Source organism: Strix aluco, chromosome 6, assembly GCF_031877795.1.
Source record: "Strix aluco isolate bStrAlu1 chromosome 6, bStrAlu1.hap1, whole genome shotgun sequence".
In the NCBI taxonomy this organism is placed as follows: domain Eukaryota; kingdom Metazoa; phylum Chordata; class Aves; order Strigiformes; family Strigidae; genus Strix; species Strix aluco.
The window spans coordinates 27798725-27823047 of NC_133936.1; the positions used below are offsets into that span (position 1 = coordinate 27798725).

A 24323-nucleotide genomic window follows, 5' to 3' on the forward strand; every position below is an offset into this window, starting at 1 on the left:
GAATCTCAAAAACTGCATCCATTTTTAGGCCCCCCAGCATAAGACTGATAAAGTGAAGTGAGTCCAAGAGAGAACTGTGACTAAGAGGGGCTGGAACAGGCCACATACAAGAGGCAGAGGTAGATGGCTTTGTATAGCCTTGAGAAGAGAATCTACCAAAACGCTGCCCTTAAGTATCTACTGTGGGAGTAACAAAGACCACGAAGCCAGACTTTTTGCAGGTGCAAGGACAAAAAGGCAATGGACACAAGTTACAGCAAGGAATATTCCAATCTGAAATAAAGAAAAACACTCTTCAGAATGAGAGTGGTTAAGCCATGGATCACATAGCCCAGAGAGGCTATGAAATGTAGAGATTTTCAAAATTTATCTGGACATGGCTCTTAGCAAACTGATCTTTAGAAGCTCACCTGCTCTGAGCAGGAAGCTGGAACAGATATCTCCAGAGGTCCATTCCAACCTCAATTACTCTTGATTCTCTGGAAACAGTAACAAGCACTGCAGGAATGTACTGTAGTGTAATTTCTAAAGCTAGGAATTACAACACAAACAAGGAAGACTACACAAAAGTTCCTAAAGACTATTAAAACACATAAATCATCACCATAAAGATATTATAATAATTGTTATTCAAGACACTTAATAGAAATCTGCTATCTGGTATTGTTGCGGTCTTTTAGATGTCATAAAAATATTAAGAAAAACAATTATTTGATATTTTGCCTAAAGTGTCAATAGAAATTAAATTGAAGACTACAAGAATAAGGACTCCTGATTTAAAAGAGAAAAAAATCTAGCCACATTCATAGATGTGCTGTCATGTTTCTTATCTTCTTTACAGGAACTCGTCCTACCTGCGATCATCTGGCCCTAAATACTCAACCCCCACCAACAGCCAGAGCCACAAAACTGTAAAAGCTGACTACAGAGTCTTTGATCTGTAAGTAAAGCATACCTTTAAACTTAAGTATATATACATATATTAAACATGCTTATAATACACAAAGCAGAGGGAAAAAATAGGAAAGTACAGTTTGTAAAACTACAGAAAGGTGATGACGTGTCATAAATTGTTACCCAGACAGTGTGAGTTACAATACTGCTAAACCACCATTAGGACAAAACTGAAGGAAAAAAAGCAAACATTGTTATCTCACATAACTGGTTTTGAGTTTTAGGTGTAATAATTTAAGCCTGAGATGGCAATATAAAGTTTCAAAAGAAAGCACAAGCAGGCAAAAGAACACAGACTTTTCACTTGGTGTGAAAAAAATTCCAAGATTTTTAAAGAAACAGTTGAATTTTTGTTGTGTGGGTTTTTTTTTAAAACCAAAAATTTATTCATTAAATGATTCTAACCCAGGAACTGTATTTATGATTATATATAATCATAATCAGGCTATAGCTGAAAAGTAGATCAGAGTTAATACATAAATCCTAGTGAAATTTTCAAGAATCAAATGAATTCACAGGATAAAAGTGTTAGAATATTCTCTTTATGACTACTTGAATGTCAATTTACTTTTTTAGAGAGGTAAACTTTTTTATCTCTAGAAATAGGTATCACAAACAAGGCATTTGAGCAGAGATATAGTACATTACTGATGTGGTTTTGTTTGTGCCAAATGATTGCCAACTGACATGAAAGGATGATCACAACAAAAATTATTATTTATCATTCCCAGCATTCAATAGTCATGTTGTAATGCACCAAACAACTGAGTTTATTGAAAGAATATCCAATAACAGTCAAAAATTAAACTTTCACACAATTATATAGTGAAACTTCTTCAAAAGTATTTTTAAATAATAATAATTTTTAAATTTTCTTTAAACACATCTATATGAATGAACCAATGTTATTTACTGGAGTCTGCAACTGATTTCAGTCTGCCAGCCTTTTGGTGTTCTCCTAACTGGTATTCTGTTATTGTTTTCTGTGGCTGCTCCATTTGAAATGAACCAGCAGCCTAAAGCAGGAAGGCCAACTGTTCCTCTAGTACTAACAAATGTGCTAATATGCACTAGTTTAAACTTGATCTATCAAGTGAATCAGTGAACCATGAAGGGTGGTGGGTCAATCAGGGTGTTCTGAAAACAAAGGCTCATAGGGCAGCAGAGACGCTATGCTCAGACATACATCTGTGCTGCTTTCAGTTCTTAGCTTTATGAAAATGGGTTTATGTTACAAAAGTTAAGAGCTTGGAATCATGTCATTACTGCATACATTTATAAATACTTTATACAACAGTAAGAATATTATACATGAGGAAAACTAATAATATGAGACAGATTTGTTAATGTAACTATGGAGACACCGCTGTTAATATTAACTAACCAAAGTTAATGTTTAACATTAATGGTTTAATTAAAACTTCATGCATGAAGTTTCAGACATTCATATCAAATCCCAGTGTGAGAGATACTACAGAATAGTAGAGAAAAATAAAATGCACTTCATGCATTTTTTGCTACTTTATCATTTATTCTTAACCATATTTACTGCCTTCTGTTAGTTTACAGAGTTTAAGTAAAACTTCTTCAAATCAACTGTTAAAAACAGTGTTATCTTGCTAAAAAAATTTCAAAAAAAAAAAAATGGATAAGCATTGATAATAATGCATTTTCTTATTTCTGGGCCTGCCCTAACCCTTTAAGAAACACTGGGCATTTGCATGCACAGAGGAATTTAAATTAAACAGTGAATTCCACTGACACAGTATGTCCCCACTATATATGCCCCTAAATCCAGTACAAAAAGAAGTGATGTATAAATGGAAATCACAGAGTCAGGTGCACAACAGATCTGATGTGACACCAACAGCATACTAGAATCCGTCTGAACTGCCATGTGGGGCTTTCCAGGAGGCAGTCCAGAACCAAGGCTCCATCGGTGCATGCCTTAAGATGGCAGTGGTTATTTTATATCAGTTTAACAAATACAAGATATATAGAAGATCAGTTTTCCTGAACACTGTATCACTGAGCAAGCTCTTCATATCTAGCTGGCATGCATCTGAACAGCAGCAACAGCAGAAATTATGAGGAAAACAAGAACTTATTTAAAAGATGGTAGTACATGTGTTTTGTTGCCCTGTCACACACACATAAAAACCCATAATAGCAGACACTGTAACTAAATTCTAAACAACTATATCTGTGTGCTCACTTATATGACAGGCTTCATAAAAAATTATAGCCTAGTTAGACTTTGAATTGAAGTACTCTGAACACAAATTCAAAGCAACAGAGGATACTCACTAGGACGAGAGTAAGAATGAAGAGAAAAAACATGGAAAAAATGTTTGTGTCAGACAGAAAATACTCAGTAAAAGGGAAACTGTGTACATGGTATTTCAGAAAAAAATGAAATCTTCATTAGATTAAATCTCCAGGTAAAACTCTAGCTTGTATCATTACTGATAAACTTGCTGTTGTTGTTCCTTAGTTAATATATGTGCATAAAAATCTAAAAACTTGTCAAAGAGTAAGGTAAACAAACAGAAATTGCATTTATTTGGAAAGGAGATACACCTTTTAGTAATATTTAGCCATTCTGACAAATGAAAGTACATGTTTACTGACAGCCATACCCAAACATATATACACACACTACTTTAGTAAATCACTTACTTTTAATTTGCTCCAGCCTAGAAGCAATAAAAAACCTTCAAGTAAATAATGCAGCAGCTAATGAAAATTTACTTTGTGATCAGATAGATTAGAAAAAAAACATGGATCCTTAAATTTTGACTATTTTAGAAGGATGAAATTTTAACTTTATCCTGCAGTTTCTAAGGAAACCAAAAAGGAGCCATTTTGAGTTCATTAAAAAAGATGTCACCATCACTATTATGAAAACAAGCTGGGCAAAAACTACAAAAATGCATCACTGTTTCAAGCAGAGATATCTCAATGTGCCTTTTGAGATTTCAGTTACTGAGGAATCAACAGATTTTCTGGATAGAAAGACAGCTTGTATATCTACTCAGACTTCAAAATGTAACAGTGTGAAAACTACTTTTATTGTAATTACAGAATTTAAACCAATATACACATTAGTAAATTATATTTTGGGGGTATATACACATTAGTAAATTATATTTTGGGGGTTGTGTTTGGTTATTTTTTTCCCCTCTGAGTGCTGATTTCTCCTGAAGTAGAAGGAAAGGAGGAAAATGTACTGATTAGAGATCAAGAAAAATCTGCTTAAGGTTTGAGCTTCCGGAGAAAGACTGAAGCTGAAGGAAGAACTAGAAACAGCAACATTGCACAGAATGCTTTTTTTTTAGGTGGCTTCCAATTACAAAGCCATAAAACAGAGACTGCACCTCGAAGTCAAGGCAACCTGAGCAAGAGATACTGCAGCTTTTTTTTCTGTGAACATATGGTATCACTGCTCCTGATGGATGGAGGGTAATCTGGGAACAAAACAGACATTTGCTCCTTATGCAAATGTCCTTGCCTTTATGGGTAGCTGGAGATCTGCAAGAATCCTGGCATTTCTACAGATTTAGATATTTCATGATAAAGTCTTCCAAAAAGGGGCAAGGGAAGGCACTTTTCAATAAACATTTTTATTTCAAAAATTCAAAGCATATTGTAAGCAAACAATGTAAGAACGTACTGTTAATGACACGTTATTTTACTTTCTCTAATACCTGCTTTTGACAAAGTCACTTCACTAGAAGTACACTATAAATTGCTATTGAAAGTGTTACAAACACTACAGATGTGTAAGATTTGAGTTCTGTAATCTGGCTCAGAATTAACAATTCAGCTGGAGTTTTAATGGTCTATTACAAGATGGATTGTTTTTCTTCCATAATAAACAAACTCGTTTGCTATACTCTGTAAACAGAGACGCATATTGGAGCTAAATCAGAGAGGTTGGGGGGGCGGGGGGGGGCAGGGCAGGGGGGTGTTGTTTTGTTTTTTTAAAATCACAAGTGTGCTACATTCTATGTCTTTCCAATATTGATAGTATTAAATTACAGTGAAAGGCTTTGATTTGTTGTGGGGTTTTTTTCCCGTGAAAGGTGCATACTTTTTTTCTTAAATTTGATACAGCTCCATGAAAAAAATGCAGCTGTCATGGGTTAAACAAAGCATCCTGAAACTGGCATTAGCCCAGGCAAACAAAGAAAGGCATTTTTAAAATAAAGAATTGCCTCTCATCACTAGCTAGTGTCAATACATTTTGTATCAAATTATACAATAGGAGTCCTACAGAACCTTAAGAGCACTTCCACCTGTGAGTATATGAAGAGGAGGAAAACCTCTCTCATTAGTCTTAGAGAATCTGCAGGTCTCAAGCAGGAGCTCCTAAACACACATCAGGAAGTCCCTGATGAGTTCCCAGGACAGAAACAACTGTAGTACCATCAGATGTGGTGCAATTCCAAGTGAAAACATCAACCAAATATTTTATTTCTTTAAGAAACAAATTTTCCAGAAGACTCTTCGGTCAGAATACAGTAAGCTACTTATCTTCAGCACCTTCCAAAAAATAACATTAACTTGTCTAACTTTTGCAATTATTGTCACTTTTCTAAATTTTTACACTTCACCATGTAAAACTTCAGTAGTAAGCATTTTCCAGCAATAATATTCATATCTGTGTGTCTTAATTTCCCCAGGCAAAATATTTTTCTAAGCTTCACTCAGCCTTATGTATTGCCAATAGAAACAAGTCTGAAATAATAATATCAACCCCAATTAAATGCTTACCATTCAAAATTTCCTTCAGATGTCGAAACCATAGATGACAATGATCTTCACTTAAGTTATTTAAATGGACAGCATAGTCTGTTAGTTTATTCTCTTTTTTATTCAAGCATTTAAAAACTGTGATACCCAATAAAGTACCACCTTTTTTCTGCCCTACAAAACGACGACGTTTCAGTTTTACTGAAAATACATCTTTCATTTCAATAGTTTCCTCTTGAGCCTGTGAAACCACACTGGAATCACCTGTAGGAAAAAAGAAAAAAAAAGAAATATTATCAATATGATTAGGAGTAATATCAAAAATAAGTATTGTTATGGCTTCATCTCTAGCTTCACTTGTTGCATCTGCTTTTGCCTATATTGAAACTTAATGCATATCACTTGCCTCAATCACTGTCTTATATTTTACCAACTTACTGTTATTTAGGTTAGGTATCCAGTTACAAAAATAACATGATTTCAAAGAGGTTATTTAATCCCTTTTCTGATATTCAAAAAAATGAATAAAATTGCAGACTCTAAGAACACTGAACCACTTTTTTTTTTTTTTGGAGTTGCAATCAAAAAGCAAATTCTTCATTGTATTATCCTAAATCATAGCAATCATAGCACTTGTATTCTCCTAAATCATAGATCAGAAAGTATGCTATGACCCAAGCTGACTATGCTCAATGTATTTTTTCATTTGATACAATTGCTGCCTTTTGAGTTTAGACTAGAGACATATCAGAAAATAGTTAAGCAAAAACAGAAAATTAAGCCAAAAGCATAACACCTGTCTTATCTTTCATTTTCGAGTTATGAATTTACTTTAGAAGACAAGTAAAAGAAAACCAGTTTCCAATATACTTGTGACAGTTCAAGACCCTCACCTCAGGGGAGATTTGTGTTCAGCTGGAACACTAAGTGAAGGTTTTCTTATCTCAGGGCTGTTATACACATGGACCCTGTGGCTGCTGACACTATCACTTCAGTGACAGCAGTTCCAAAAGCCTTTTGGAGATGTATCAACTAAACCACTGTAGTACACGCTGCTTCTTTTTCTGCTCTCTTGAGCTGTAAAACACCTGATTTCTCAAAAACAAAGTCAAATACATAGACTGAAGGAAAAATATCACCGTTCCTGTAGGTGTCAGATACTCTGGACAGGAAAATAAAAGTTTCCCTGCTTTCTTTGTAATTATAGCAGATTCAATACACTAGATGAATAAAGGTCACTTTACAGCCCAAGGCATGAAAACCTAGAAACCAGAAATCTTTTCCAAATCTAGCAACAGCTCAGTCAAGTGGTTTCTCAATAGCAAAAGCCCTAACAGATTCTGTTTGATGAATATTTGCTGCACTCTGTACTGAAGTGCCAGGGAGAAGATGCAAAAGTCTATTTTAACTGTCTTCCTGGGAAAGATGGATAGCACTGCAGGTGAGACTGCAAAATCAAGTATCACCTACTTCATTACACCACAGGAAGCTGAGGGCTTCAGAAAGTCATACTTTTTCTGAGCAGGAAAAAGAAGCCTGCGTCAATTCTCGTAACAGTTTGACACTGGCATTTCTCAACATCATTTCTTGAACCAGACTATATGCAGTGATTATCTTTCTATCCAGATAATCCTGGAGGACTGCACCTCAGCAATGCTAACACAGCTAAAGCTCAAGTCAGTATTACCTCTCCTGACAATTCTCAACCAACCCATTTTTTCCTGTTCCATACCAAGTGACCTACTGCAGATAGAAGCATGACCTTATTATACTTCCCACATATTTTTCCAACTTGTTACATTTTACCATCTTAATTTCTCCATATGTCAGCTACTAAGGTGTAAAACTGGACTAAAATCATTCTATGCTTAGCAGAAATACTGTGACAAGTATACGTTTATGTGCAGTGAGAAGTACACAGCAAATTTTCTGTAGTGTAGATTTTCAGAAGTACGTGGTAAATAAACAGGAAGAAACTCACCAAACAACAGAACACAAAACACAAATTAAAGTACTGTAATGATTGCTGTAAAAGTATTTTTTATAAAATATATTGAATGAAACCAGTGGACTGAGGGGAAAAAAATAAAAATTGTATTATTTCATTTGAACTATGATTTTGCATAGGCTCAAAGGGTGAGTGGACATCGTACAAGCAACCTTAATACTGACATTACAAAATCAGAGATCTTGATGTTTTTTCAAACATTGTATTGCTCTTCGAAAACATTTGGGGGTAAATAGTCTTTGTACACCTTAAATTAAACACCCGTGATATCCTGAATCACTTACCTAGAACTACATAGTTTAACACCTTTATTTAAGACTTGTTTTAATTTTAAAACAAGCATTTTCGAGGGGGCCTGCTTATCTTTTTGTAGAAAGTCTCGCTGTTAGACACACAGAACACTGAAAATTCCAGCACACAAACTCAATGTTTTAGGAAAATGGGTAAACATAAAGACATGTGAAATGTAACAACAACTGTTCTGCAGCAACAACCAAGCTGCAGCATTTATTCCCGCAGACCAAATATGCTAAATGGGTTTGCTTTTTAAATTTAAGAAGAAATTACATTTTGGATTAAACTATTGGTTTTGCTGAGAATGTAATAAATTCTGTTATGCTAATGTTATGCTTATACATCATAAATAAATTACAAACATTAGCCTATTTGTCCTGCACAAATGAAGTAAAATGAAGGCCTGTTAAAATAGTTTTTATTCCCCCACTATCTTTCACAGAATGACACTTAGTCATAAGCCAGATAAGGCTTGTCTTTTCTTTTCATGCTACTATTTCAGACAGATTTTTATTTGCTTTTACCTCTTCCTCTTACTCCGTATTTATCAAATTCTTGTGTTGCTCAGACGCACATTAAAACTTAAGTTAAAGTTAAAATAATATATTCTTACTAGGCAACACTACACTTTCAAAAATAGTATTTGATTGTAGTCGTTCTACTGGAATACATTTCCAGATACACCTTGGAGAAGCATATAAACTGTAGGAATACTGAATCATACAAAAGCATCATCCTCAAGTTTAAAACTGTAGAGGAAATATTGAACTAGCTAGTAGGATTAGGACAGCCAAATTTTACTAAAGTTGAAAAGAAATCTGCATAAAAGTCCCTAGGCATATTCTATAATTTTCATCTTCTATTTTTACAGAAAATAAGATCATTGCAAATTCAGTAAAATTTTATAAAACAATTCAGATCAAGAAAATGTGAGTCATGAGCTACATTTATAAAAAAAATTCTAGTGTGTGGTAACAACCAAGTTTACTTTAAAACTAAAGTATATATTGGATTAGACACTTTTATAAACTTCAAAAAAGCTATTGGTTCGTTAGTATCATATTGGTTATTGCTAGCTGTTTCAGGACATTAACTGTCCTCTCACATTACTTAGAAAGATATTGGGTACCATCTGTTCTTGCAAGAGATTTAAGTATACATCTATTAGATATCATGCTATTTATTTAATTCAGTACCAACTTCCCATTGTTGTATCTTCTGAAAAAAAAAGTCAATTTAATTACAAGGAATAAAGATAATCTCTTCTACCAGGATGCCCTGTCATCATGAGAGCAGAGAGGGAACCTGTATAAACTAGGTTACAGGCAATAGGAAAGAGTAAAACTAACAGCACTTAACATTTAACAAAGATCTAACAAAAACAGAATATATGGCACTTAAAAAAAAAATTACTATAAGCCAAGGGCTTGTCTAAATCAATCTCAGCACATCTGTCTGATGTAGAGCGTAAACAGGATTAGAGCTGGATTTATCTGCTTGACGCTAATTGTACTCACAGTTTCTGCACATGTCCACTTTTTTTTTTCCCCAAATACAGCATGGAAAAAAAGCCTGCCTAGATATATGAATTTCTAGGAAGTTTTATGCCCCTATTTATCTGCTCACTGATTTCAAGCAATGAGACTATCCTACATTTTTCCTATTTATGGCAGTCTAATCTCTTATTTAATAAAAAAATACATCTAAATATACCACCCTGAGATAAACCAAAGGGTGAGCAACTAATACACTCAAATACAGTTTAATTGTAAATAGCAAACCAAATTTTAATTGTTTAAGAGTGTTAAAATGGGCTTTAAACAAACAGGTTATCTCATGTTTACAGCAAAATTGATGAAAACCTACACAAAGCAAAAAAACAGTACTACTGAAAAATAGAACAGTTTGTAAAGAGAGGTGTGTTATTAAAACATAAACATCAACACTTCAACAACAAAACACTTATTGGACTGTTTTCCTACCATAGGGGTCCAACATCTAGAATTGTATTTGAGGATTTAATTTCCATAGTATATATCTGGAATACATGGAAAACAGTAGAAAATACACATGAAATGTGACTGTATAATTCAAGGATGAGAATTGGAGACAAAGGAAAATGTGTTATACTCCCTTGGTCATAAATTCTTCCTATGACCTTTGGCAAGACACCTAGCCTTGCTTAACTCCATTTAATAGATAAATCTCTTATGTATTTTAGGCTGTTCCATTACACTCTCAAAGTTTACTTCATTAATAGTTGATTGCTATAGCTGAGTGCAATGTAACATAACAGAAATAATCAGAAATAAAAACCAAAGAAAATACAGTGATCAACAGCAGTTATTATAGAACTGATTACAGATCATCCTACACTGTATGAACACTATTTTCAAAATAACCATTCAGGATATACAATAAAATATAACTGTATTAATATAAAACCAAAAAGTAAATAGAGTAAAAAATTAGTTAGTTTTGACAATATGTCCACAAATTTAGGCTTAGGAATATTTAAAATTAGTATGATCATGTCTAATGCATATGAAACAGCAACTATTAACTCATTAAGTCCATTTTTACCTTTCTGTAGTCTGCAAAGCACAATAAGTAGCATGTAACTGATTCATAAAACCTTTACAGTTTTCAGCTACAACTTTGATTAAGAAGGACTGGCAATGAGAAATACAAAGGAGCAAGTATGATCATTCTTGTCAGAACTGCTGAGAATCACTGTATAGGTCATCAGGCTATTTAACATTAATTTAAAGACTCTAAACATGAGACAGAAAAGCTATTTTCAGAACATCTGAATTTTCAAGGTTTTTTTATTTCAAAAAGACAATGCAACACCTTTGGTAAAATTTGACGCTATGCCTTTTACTCTCTTTGGCAAGCAGAGAAAGCAAAATTACACTTTCTGCTTGCCAAGAGTATCAAACAGTAAGCTGAGGAGAAAGTGCTACAGCAAGGGCCAGGTTGGGGAGGGGCTGGTTTTTCTTTGAAGATTACCTTTATGCTACTCCAGTCCTTTTAAACGGTGTTGTAAGAGAAGCATAAGAGAACCTAGTCTAGAAAAATGTTTCTCGCACTGTGTGTCGTGACCTCCTTAGGAACAGCAGGGAGTTCAGAAAGTACTACAAAGTACTGAAAAGATGTATCTCAATTTCTCCAGAGCTGGAGAGTAAAAGCAGGGTGTAACCACTAACTTCATCTTTTAATAGCAGCTATTCACTTGCAGCAACACCTGTATTCCTTCAGGGCAGAAAATCGAGCTTAAAAACATCTGACAGGAATACAACCAATTTTCGTTCTCCTTCTCTAGAGGATCTGAGGGTGAAGTGATGTATTTTGCCACGTCAATGCAATACCTTGCCACTAATCTCTCTTCCAATACAGTCACCTACCCTCACTCACCTTCTGGACTGTATAACCCAGGCCTTTTCCATATATTTGGTACTTGGCAAAACCAAGCTGAGTCAATTCAACTTCCTAAAGTAACAAAGACTGTCCACTTTTTTTTTTTTTTTTTTTGCTGGCTTAGTCTTACGACAAGTTATAATATAATCAGTCCAACACAAGTCCTACAAAACTTGAGATGCTTCAAAGTGGTAAGAAAATACACAGCAAGGAAGAAGGAAGGACTGGGATTGTCTCCTTTCATCAGCAGGAAGTCAACATGGTTTGAGCCAATCTGCTGTGCATTTTCACTTCCAATTGCTAACTCCCCAAAGATCACACAAACACAGATCAACAGGAGTCAGCAAGAACTGGGAAAGATGCACAATGGTTTCTCTTAATTTTTTTAGAAATCTATTTACATCTTGTCAATTAAAAAATTATAAGTCTCAGAATAAAACCACTTTACAAACCTATAATGGCACATTAAGTTAGTTTCGCTGGATAGAAAGTTACACAATATTTTAACACAGCAGTAAAAAGCACTATTCACTATTCTGGCTTAGAGAAGTCATCTTATTTTAAACTACTATCATAGATAGCTATCTCTAAAAATAAGATTATTATGAAGATTATAATTGATATACTAAAAAAATAATATTCTTGAACAAATCTGTAGGCTCCAATTTTTCAACTCAATCCCAGCCAAAAAAAAAAAAAAAAAACCACACAGAAGAAAACAACTAAAAAAACCCCCAGTAATTTTCCAATGCAAATCCCAGATCATGGGATAAATGCTTATATTAGATAACAGAAATTATTTTATTTCTCTGTTTAGTAATCCTTACAAATATTTAAAAAAGACAAAATGTGACAAATATAACAATAAAAAACTGGCTTTGGTGGTGTTGTGCAAGTTTCAATACATTCTACAAAAAGTGAATTTATTTCATTCTTTGCTCAATTGTCAGTTTCTTGACAATTTTACTATATTCACAGCATGGGTAAACACATCTAAAATGGCAATCTCCTACCTTTCATCCTCCCCTCTTGTCTCTCTCCATGTTTCAAATGGCTCTTTCCCCCAAGACCCCTTGACCAGCTGATTCCAATGCCTGTTCTCCACCATATCTTTTAGAAACTAATCTTGATTCTTCTGAACATCCTCATTAAACCAAGAGGGTTGTTGCATACACATGCTGCTGTGCCCAGTATGATACCATCACAGCAACTGCAGGAAGAGCAACTTCAGGGGACATTTCATGTAGTCCTTAAAGTCCTGAGTTGGATGATACTCAAAGACTTAAAATTTGGTTAAGTTTCAATACACCTTTAAAAGATGGCAATAGGCAAATTTCTGACAAAAAATAACCACTGCCAAACTGCCTCATTCTGGCAGAACCAAACTGAAAATGATGTTGGTTAACTGGCAGAGCAAATGTGGGAACTGTTCAATTAATCCCATATCATAAGGGAAGACTTTAGTACAGTTCAGAGGTCATCTTTGCTGTAGCTGACTCCCCCTGGAGGGGAGCCAGACCTGGGGACTTCCCCTCTGAGTGCAACCAGATCTCAGGAATGACGCTTGCACCCAGCATCCGGGGTCTCTGTGATGCCCAGCAGGCCATGGATAAGGCCCTTCTTGTAATGAGGCTCATTAGACACCTATCATAAAATTTTCATTAGTATCTTGTTTTAGAGCAGTGAAGTACCTTACTTATTAACTACAAGCTAACAACAGAACTTTGTCAGAAAAACATACCAAAACTGGCATTTTGAAAAGACGACCAATAGCTTCTTGAATAAATACCTCCATGGAAAAGTGTGATTAAAGCTTAGCACAAGGCCTAACACTGTTCCAGGCAAGAAGCTTCACCTTAATCATTCTTCACCCCATCATTCTCCAACAAAGAATTTGAGGGAGATGATGAAATGAAAAATAACACCCCTAACAAGAAGATCTACTGGGAACAGTGCTTTACAGAACAACAGTGCTAGCTGAAAGGAAGCAAGGCAGACACTGTCTGAACCTGGAGCATCTGAGAGAATGCACGCAGCAAAGACTGCTTTCTAATAGTTACATTTTCTCATTAACACCACACCAAAAAACAAGTCACTGAAAAGAAATTTTCTATAGAAAGTTCTACGTTTTATGTTAAGAATCTGGCCCACATACTGCCTAATTTCATAATATGACTGGAAAAGCAGCAGCAAACCTTTTATTACGTGCCTGAAACTTTGGGGCTTTTCATATAATAAGTGAATGGAGTTATGTAACAGAGTAACATCAGGGTAACAAACACCAACAATTTCCATCATTTTGTAAAACCTCTGCAAATACAAGCATCAGATGAAATGACTAGTCTTACACTGACCAACAATACAACCATCATATAGTAGAATTCATTTAAAGAATTCTGAATTCTGAAATAAAACAGAAGACTGGAATCTAATGGCTTACATGATTTAATACAATGGGCTAGCAGAGCTGAAAGATACTAAAGAATCCCCAAAGAGGAAACACAAGCTTAATTTTACATTCCTTTGAAAAAATCTCACACATACACAGTTTTGTACCTACTAATTTATGTCATAATCGTGGCAATTACTTCTGTCATTTCAGAAAATAAGGGGAAGTGGGGAATCTAATAGCCTCTTACGGCCACATGACATCACTGAGTTTGATTAACTACAGGTTAATAATTAGTTCTACTTTGACTCTTACTGGCTCAGGATTTGCTTCAGCCTCAAATACAGATTTACAAACCATTCATACTGCTAAATATCAGTGTCTCGGGGAACTCAACATGCCTCAAATATCTGAATTTTGGTCTTTTCTGGAAAAGACTTTAAAACAAACATTTTCTTCAGGAAAAAAGAACAGACACATCCCATTCTAAACACAGGTCAATTTCCTTCCATAAACTGTTGGTAATTCATGTATATTAGCAATTCATGCTTTTAGCATAGCTATCAGCTGCTAGACAAGATCACCCATGAACTTCTCACTGATTAACAGCTACATGTTTGGCTTTATCCTCGTTGATCTTTGGTTTGGATTTTTTTGGAGCTTTCTTCATAAACTCAGACATCCTTTGTATCATTCTATCTGCACCTTCTACATTAGCCCAAGGGTAAGAGATTGCAACAGCACCACCAGAGTCCTCTCACAAGCATAAAACCCTTCCCTCACCCCAACGCTCTTCAGCTCAGTTGCCACATAGGAACAGGATGTAAACTGCACCACTTTGCCTGCAGGGATGAATGAATCCTGTTTTGTTCATGTACACCACACTTGTAACAGACTTAAAGGAAAAGCAACAAAAAAACCCACAGAATTTTGTTAGATTTTCTTTACAATATACATGGGGTTTTTCCCTTCATCTTAGGGGAACTGTTCATATTTCTCTAACTTTGTAAAATACTCCAGCGTATTAAAAATATATTTTATACTACATGATTTAAAAATTCCTTAGAACACAACGCAAAATTTAAGGTATACTTAGTCAATTGTGCAGTATACAAGTTATCCTTTCATATAAAGAGAAAGCTTACAAAATGCAATACTCCAGAAGCTTTCTGATATTACAATTACTGTTATTATATGTAATTGACTACATTTGCAGTGATGCATAATCCTGTGGCTGAGGAAATTACATTCTCAGACTTCCATCAATTTTAAAATTTTGTTTGTAGCTTAACACTATGACAAAGCTCTCACAAAAGATTTGATACCAATACGATGTGACACAACTGAACCAAACCTTAATTTCACTCACAGTAAGAAATCACAGGATTAAGTAACACTGTGCAGTCTTTTAGAAAAGTTTATTGCTTCCAGATGGATGCAAGTTTCCTTTCACCGCTGATTGTATCTTCTGTACACAGGGTGCCAATGTTACTATAAATATAGACAAAAGCAGTTATAAAGATAAATTATTACAATATTGACATAAACAGGCTCATACAATACTGCCTCTCTCCACAAAGGACAACTACATTAGAGTGATATGGGTATCACGAAAGTTAATATAAAAACACGTACACCCTTTTTAGAAATTACAGCCCATATATGAACAAGCACAAATTTACAAGGTATCCATAAAATGACTTCTAATTCAAACTGCGTGCTCTTTGCCCCATGTCGTGTAGTGCCATGTGTTTCACTGCATGGTGCATGCTTCCAAGATGTCCACCTGTGCCCATGTATCTGCGCAGCAAGCTAAGTATATGCTTACTTCATTTAGCAGCAGAACTGTTGAATACACACTGCAGTATGTTTACATTGAAATAAAACTAAATTTGTAAATAATAAATACCTTTAAGGCAATTTAAATTTCAAACCATGTACATAAGACACTGATAAAGTGTATCAACAGCTCTACAAAATGTTTTCCAGAAAAAAATAACTCTGGGAAATATCTTATTAGACTGTAAGAAAATTATATACAATGCTATTTCAAAAATCAAAATATACTCAAAAATTATCAGCTAAAGCCAGTACTTTGAGTTGTTTTAATATTTTATGTTGTTATACAGCTCAGGAATTTTAAGAATAAAAGGTAATGAGTCATTTAAACACATTATTTGAAATTTTCATGAGATTCTTAAAAATTGAAAGATCACCATCTTGGTTTTGATTTATGTAATAACCAGTGCATAAAGTAGAATAAGTTAATGCATTTTAAAGAACATGCAGAATCCACAAAATGCTTTGTGAATTAAATTTCAGCATTAAGTACCATGAAATTCAAAATTAATTATCAGCATAGAAATAACTTTTACATCAAACCACATTAGTATACTAAGATACATACAGAAACCTACTTATTTTCTGACAAGCATATCAACTGCTTCAAAACAGAACCACCAGTCAAAAAAACACCAAGAAAAAACCCACCCAACAATTTTCCATGACGTATGCTTTGCATCCTTGCGTGCAGCAATAGCCTCAGACAAAGAGTCTCCTATCTATTTTAAGCAAATTCCTTGACATCTCCCATCTACTCCTCTAAACTCCAGTATGGTAACTGTAGCTACACACCATATTTACATACCTATTCCTAATCGCAGTCTATACCTAATCCTATACTAAGAAGCACCAAAATCAAACAGAAAAAATACTGATTGACATATCAAAAAAAGCAGTTGCAGATGAGTTTTCATTGTTGGAGAAATGCATGTCAGGTGACAAAGATACAATTCAAACCTCTCATAATACATATGAGTTTTTACTCCCCCAAACTTTTAAATGCTAGCATTACACCAGACAGACACATATGTACAGGGATTATCACTATAGGATTCAAGTAAATATCTTACTTGCAGATCTTAAGAATTTTACTCACAGCATAAAGATCCTGAATACGGTTGCAGGATCAGAGAGCGATTTATATTCAAAGCACCCATCAGCAACTAACAGAGATGCATCTTCAGACTCTCCAACAGGCACATGCACACTATGTGTATTATTGTTACTGTTCTACCTAAATTTTCCTCTATCACAATATTAAACTTACCTTGCTCATTTAGAAGTAAATTTAACAAATTTGAGTTTCTACACATACGCAGCCACACATTACAAATCAGACAATAATCTTTGACTTCGGCTCAAAGTGAACCAGTGCAAGAAAATTATCATCACCTGTGTTCAAGAATTAATTACCATAGATACCTTGGCACACATCTTTAAACTGGTGACATAACAAATGGGTGTTTTACACTGGGGGTCATCTTCTACCCTGTGAACATCAGAAACCTTCTGAAAGAGATTTATGGAAAAATACCAGGTAAGCATATTGAAGCTGCACTTTTTCCTAAACTTGAGGTTGATGAAACTCATTACTCCTCTGGAATGGTTTGTAACAGTTTCAGCCTCATATCCTGTACAAGTTTTGCTATGGTATTTAGAATTTAACTTCCCTTCTCCACAATAAAAATAAAAAACCCCAAGAGTATAGTAATTATAAACATATGTATCAACAACATTTTCAAGGTACTTATGGCTAAGAAATACAGGTTTCCTATACAGTCTGCTACTGTATTGTAAATCCTATACAGTCTGCTACTGTATTATCATTCTTAACAATGTTTAATAAAATTAACCTCTTGATATTTTGTCAGACAAAGAACACACATTCTTTAAACTATATCAATCCACCCATAAAAACAAGTACCTTGCAAATGGAAGGCTAGGCATACTGAAGTTCAAATTCTACCAAGAAAGCTTGCTTAGTAGTGCAAATACAGATGGAGTTACAGACTAGTGATGTGTGTGCTTTTACATAAAACATAATTTAACCAGTTTCTGGTATGTAAGACCAGCAATACCTGGTCAGAGCAAAAGTCCATCTGTCCCAGTATCTTATGTCAAACCACAGCCATAAGCAGATGCTAAAAGAAGAGAAGGAATAAAGGAAGCATTTATTCTCTTTTCCACTAACACTTTTCCACTCCCCACCTGTTTTTGTTTGGGACATCCCGAACTGACTGCAGTTTCTACACATTTAACAGCACTCAAATGAGGCCTTTCATCTCCAGCTGAATCCATAAAATCTTTCAGCATTAACAATACCCTTCGGCAGTAAGTTTTGCAGTTCTCTTACTTGCTGCATCTTCCTTTTGTTTGGAGACTGGTCCTTCTTAGCCTTATTAGATGCACCATATTTCTTATGTTGGAAGATAGAAAGCCATTGACATCTACTCTCTCCAGGCCACATCTCAGCTGCTTCCCTTTCAGACCAAAAGCTGCCAGCCTAGTCCGTCACTCTCATCCAGGAGCCATTCCTTTCCTTTAATCATTGTGACCCCTGAACCTTCTCCAAACCCACATCATCTTTGTTGAGAACACCAGAACTGCACACAGTATTCAAGATGTGGTTAAAAGAACCGTTGGTTTATAGAGCATACAAAACACCTGGTTTAGTCTCTATTTACGTTCTAATGATCCTTAATATAATAATCCTAACAACTGTTTAAGTGGCAGATGACATTTTCCACATAATAAACCTATGATCATATACGTTAGGAAAGGTCTATCTACAGCTCCTGATCTTGATCCCAAGCTGATGGCCTTCAAATAAGAGATCAATACATTACACTATGCTTAATTGTATCAACTCTTGGACTCGCTGTCCCATTGCCTAGTCAAATCTGTAAAACGGCCATGTCTCTGAACCTGTGCTGTAGGACATAACTGACAATCTCAAAATGTTCTTCCACTTTCATTTTAACAGTCCCCAGACAAACTTAGCATTTCTGCTTTTCTGTGTTTATTCCATGCCATTTTTCCTCTTTCACACTCCTTCCAGACCACATTGTTAATATACCAAAGGCACTATGAACTTTTCAGGCAGCCTTTACTCCATGAATTAGACAAAGAAAACAAACGTTAGAAACATAAAACAAAGAGAAACATATTTAAGAACAGCTTTCTTTTTACTGTAAGTTCATTTTATTGGTATGCTCCTGCATACAAACTAATATCGCTAAACTGTTAAATTTGCAAATGTAAAAAGCAGTAGCTGCTTTAAGCAAGACAAACAAGCATAAATGTATAAATTACATTGGAAGTTCAGTACTGAATTTCTGGTTGTACGTTCCACAAATGGTTTCCATAAAACAAGTGAGACCTAGGGACAAAATTTCAAAAACACCACCTGCTTGTTTCCATCATATTTTAAATAATTAACTCTTCAACAAATGTAAGTGAAAAAAAGAAGCCTTTTCATTTAATTTTTGTTTGTACTACAGTAAAAAAAAAACAAAACCAAACATTTATCAACTACTCTTTTCTTCTGCTAAGCATTGTTTGCTAAAGCAATGACAGTTATTACTACTCCTCCATCACAAAAGATCTATGGAACAGAAAAGGATCTGGAGGATATTCTTAGTTTAATCACAGCCTTGTTTAATGAGCGTGTTGCAGTCAAGTGACCAAGAAACATTACATTTCACATGAAATATTCAGAAGCATTCTTTTTCCTTTAATAAAAATAGTACCAAGTTAAAAATAGACATCTATATACAATCTTCTCCTGATTATTGTAACATATCAATATATTTAGGTTTACCCTGGAATGCGTCAACTGCAGAATCTACTAAATGAAACCATAAATCTGTTCAAAGTTTGACATGGACATGAGTCACCACTATCTATAGCCATCTAACTGCTAGTGGTATGATGCTATGATAATTTTGATCCCTAACTAATTACCTCACCCCAAGGTACACTACATAGATGTGACAGAGCAGGCCTCTGGGAAGCCCAAAACCATCCAAGTATGAAATCATTCAGTACCTTTCTTGACAGAGCTGTTTGACCAGTCTCCAAAAGGCCCTGCAACAAACAGTGTACCAGGGAGAGGACCTGGACAGGAGCAATCTCATTTTGAACCATCTTCAGAACAGTCAAGAGAGCAGCCAGCCAAAGATGTGCTGTTTTCACACAGAAAGCCAGCAAGTTATCTTGAAATTTTTTCTATTTACTTTTAGCAATTTATTTACAAGAATTTTCACTTGTTAGAATAACATAGGCTGTTTTTAAAAGCCATTTTCTTACAACCTTATTTTTAAGTGAGAATACGTATTCTGTACTGTACTAAAACAATACAGAAAAAATATAAATATGATTTTTAAACATCTGTCAAATAGAGGGTTTTAGTAGAATGATGAGTATTTAATTGCTGAAACTCAGAACAGTATCTGTAAAACAGCATTATATTTAGTCATAAGTATTTATTGTTGTTACCCTTAACTTGCTCATTTGTATGTCAAATTTTGTTTTTCCAAGACTGTCTGCACTGTGTAAAGATCTGTTTCCAGGAAACGTCTAATTGTGCAGTACATAACATCTGTTGCTTTGCATTTTCTGAGCTTCGCAAAGCATACTTTCCTATATTCACTTAAGTGTATGGACTGACAGAAGAGATATATTGTCACAGTTAAATAAACCGACAACTACTCCGTACTGAAAAGCATCTAAGTAACTACCATCTTACATAGCTTAAATAGACAAAATCCAGGAAATCCAGAGTTTGGCATTGAATTCTGTTCATGAACTGACCATTTGTTTAAAACTGCAACACACAGGCAAGAAACAGCCACGTGCTAGATTAAAGAACTGTGAGGTAAACCAAGTTATTGTACTTTTTTTTTTTTGTCAGAGATTTAATATATTCCTACATCTATAACTAAATAAGAAGCCAGGGGAAGTTGCACCAGATCTAAAACAGAAGAAGAATTTTTTTTCATCAAATCTCTTACAGAAAGGCTGCCATATATCAAGGGTCACATGAAAATTCAGGCCTACAATTTTTATTTAAAACACCGTTTCTATTCTTTTTTTTAAGCAAATATATTTATCTGTGTCTGTTACCACTGACAGACCATAAGAGAAAATAGCAGCTTCCGTATTACTAGTACAGAAAAATAATCGTTCCTTGTAAAATAAAGCCAATGGTGGGCCTGGAAAACAATTTCTAATTCTTATACAAGATATCCTGGGATAATTTGAATAATTTGTGATCTACTCTGGTTTCTGAGCATCAATTTTACAAAAATCAAGCACTGTGGCTTACAGTCATTCTACACGCTCTGGCTTACAATCATATTACAAACCCTCCAAATTAAGTGTGGTCTGAAGCATTTTCTTGGTTTTGCAATTTAAGGGTTTATGTATATATTGCATGAAAGATCCTAAGAGCTATGTTGTTATTGATAGATACACAATAAAGAGCTCGACATGAGTTCTGTGCTGTGTTTTTGTTTTATTTATTATCTCTAACATTCATAAAATAACATCCAATATTTGGCATTTACAATAGACACTATGCTGAAATATTTTACAATATTCAGCTAGAACTACAAACGTAAATCACACGAAAAATAAATTCTTTTAATCAAATATCCATCCACTGAAGAATAAACTGAGGATATTCTTCAGTCTTAAAAAGAAACAAACTAGGAAAATTTGGGGAAGGAATAAAATCAGAAGCACCCTCTCAATCACTACATAAGCTTTTTTAAACACTCACGTTTACGAGCATGATAAATATAAAATACAGCTCAAGGCTTCAAACAAATGCACTCATCTCCAAGCACCAAACTCATTCCCAAAAGATAAACTCAGCTAATACTGTTCTACACCATAAACAAGCCACTTCTGATAATGGTACCTAAATAATGGGAATTGGGATGTTGTGTGAAACACAGGTGACCGATTCTTCTCCACAGAAGAGCTGGTAATATTGGCAATTCTGGTATCATAAAACTTACAGGTTTGTGGGATATTTCTTGTTGTTCTGCTGAACTTACCTGGCGGGGGGAGGGAGGGGGTGGGGGGCAGCGAGAGGGAGGAAGGATGGGTTATGGCTCCATAAGGAAACAGAATAGGAAAACAGCTACCTTGAGACCTTACAGGAAGCAAAATGTTCTCATTCCAAAGTGCATTTTTAATCTGCACACTTTGATAATAACAAAACACATGTTCATGTGACAAGAAAGTCACAAAAGCATTTTAAATGAATGAACTGTTTTTTTCCTGTAGCGGCATTGTCACTGAAAAATATGAAGTCAATTACTTTTAACTTCAAAATCACCTTTGGAATTAATACAGTTTGGAGTAAAATGGTAGAACTGGTTGAGAACACTTATCAAGAAATTAAGCTAAAGAAATACTGGAAGCCTAATTATTTTTCAAAATATTAAGTCTCATGCATGCTTAAATACACATTAAACTTTTAAAACCATGAACACTATTATGTGAAAGTAACCACTATTTCTGTACAAGTATACATCTTATGTTGGAAACAAAATAATTAGCCACTTTCCAAATTACAAAAAATCAACACACCATGTTTTCCTGCAGAAGGCCACAGCAAAACATTTTCATCGTAAAATCTGAAGTCCTACAAAAACGATTTCTATGCTCAGCCAGAGTGCAGAAATAGGAAATAGAGATGTCTTCAACTCTTCATCGTAACTACATAAAATCCAGTTACCCAGACAACATCTACATGTGAAAGAGATTATAATACATCTTGGTAATTCATCCAAGAAGTTCCCAACATGCTAAGAGCCCTTTTTTTTGGTTGCATTTACAGAGTCATGACTTCCCTGCCAGTTGCACTCCCACATACACAACTGAATTTCAATTGTGCATGCATTTTCACTTATTCAGCTACACTTAAAGATGTGATTCTAAACTGGTATCACTGTTCAAAGGATACTATCTGCACTCCAAATAAAGGGGAAAGGGTTCCTAAACAGCAAGAAGGGAGATCCAAAACTTCTTCCCTAATGAAATAGTTTGAGAAATACCATCCTCACACTTAGTCTGCAGATGCAAGTATTTTTGAGACCATCTAAACAGTTGGAAGGAGGAAGTTCTAGTTGTTTATTTCAAGTTAGCAGTTTAAAAAAAAAAAATCATTAAATGGTATTTTAAAAGGTTAATATATTAACTTTACAGTTGCACTCAACTCTGTAGTATGTCAGAGAACGGTGAAACACAAGTAACTCAAAAAATTGCCAATTAATGTCTATGAGACAGGAATCAACTTAGAAAAGGATCTTAGTATAATGCAATTCTATAGCAGTCCCAGTAGTAAATGACAAAAAGGTCAAATTTTGAAAGGAAACCGCAGATACCACCACAAAACTAGCAGATGTTCCTAAAGGATCATCTGTACAAAAACATAAGCATATGTGAGAGAAATCCAACACTATCACAAAATCAGTTGGTGTCTAACATAATAGCAGTTCCTTATGGCAATATGGTAATACGTGTATCAGATACTCAACACATTATGGTTTTTTGTCTGCACATACTGTCACAACATAAGTCATAAAACCCAGGACCACTGATTTCCTTCAAAGGAAAACATTATTTCCACGCCCCACTAATGGTCACAAAGACTTCTCAATTCTTCAGGTTTCTGTTCTCAAATTTTCAGCCATTTAGGCTTTTTCATAAATGGCCTAAGAAGGATAAAAATATTTTTAGAGTACTATGTGTATGGAAGTAAAAACTTCCATCTAAAGGCAATGCATAATATAGTTGGATATACCCAAATGAAAAAGCAAACAAAAAGGGGTTCCTTCTATCCAATACCCGATTTGTTTGGGTTTTGCATAATTGTAACATCTATTATTTACCTGCTGCTTTTATAACATACATAGTTAACAAATAAGATATCTACAATGAAAGAAAAATTGTTTATCTAAGTTTTGTTTATTTTGATTCCAACCAGAGCAGATGACAGACTTTCCTACTTTATTTTTATTTTGTAACTGTAAAATAAAGATAGAAATGCCTTAATCTGAGTATGTGTTTTGTCAAGATACAAAATAAGAAAATGCAAAAGAACATCATATTCTGAATTCTAACCCATTTATTACCATGAACAGTTACAACTATGGAAACAAGCTTGTATGGATTTACCATAGCAGAAGACTGCATTAGGCACCACGATCCCCACAACTATCCCCCACAAGGTGCTACAGAACCACATCCTACACATAGTCCAAGGAGAGAAACAGCTGCGGACAAAGAACGTAGGCAGTAGTGTCAGACTCTGAATGGCCAAGCTACTCATCAGATTTTGCATTTGTTTCCTTTAGTCATTAAAAAAAAAAAAAAAATTTCAGGAATGATGTAGTTTCTTGGCTTTCTAAACATAAGCAATTGCTTGAAAGAAACCACACATTTTCCAATAAACTACACTCAAAAATCAAGGTAAATTGACAACATTAGACACAACAGAAAAGACGTAAAGGTGCATAGTGGAGGGATACAGATTCAGGGATGATATGGTAAAATGACAACCAAGAAAAGATTACAGCAGCATCTAGAATGTGAAAGAGGGATAAAAAAAACCCAATAGTTTCTCAAAGGATGAAGAACAGGACGATT

At 34.7% G+C, this 24323-nt stretch overlaps 1 protein-coding gene across 1 annotated transcript in view; it reads right to left on the reverse strand.

Annotated features, from left to right (window-relative positions):
* The window catches only part of CERKL (CERK like autophagy regulator), a 58787-nt gene that overhangs the window by 27488 nt on the left and 6976 nt on the right, over window positions 1-24323 (reverse strand). Inside the window, exon 2 of the mRNA XM_074829274.1 lies at window positions 5731-5973. Coding sequence (XP_074685375.1) covers window positions 5731-5973 — 243 coding nt within the window. The remainder of the gene's footprint in view (window positions 1-5730; window positions 5974-24323) is intronic.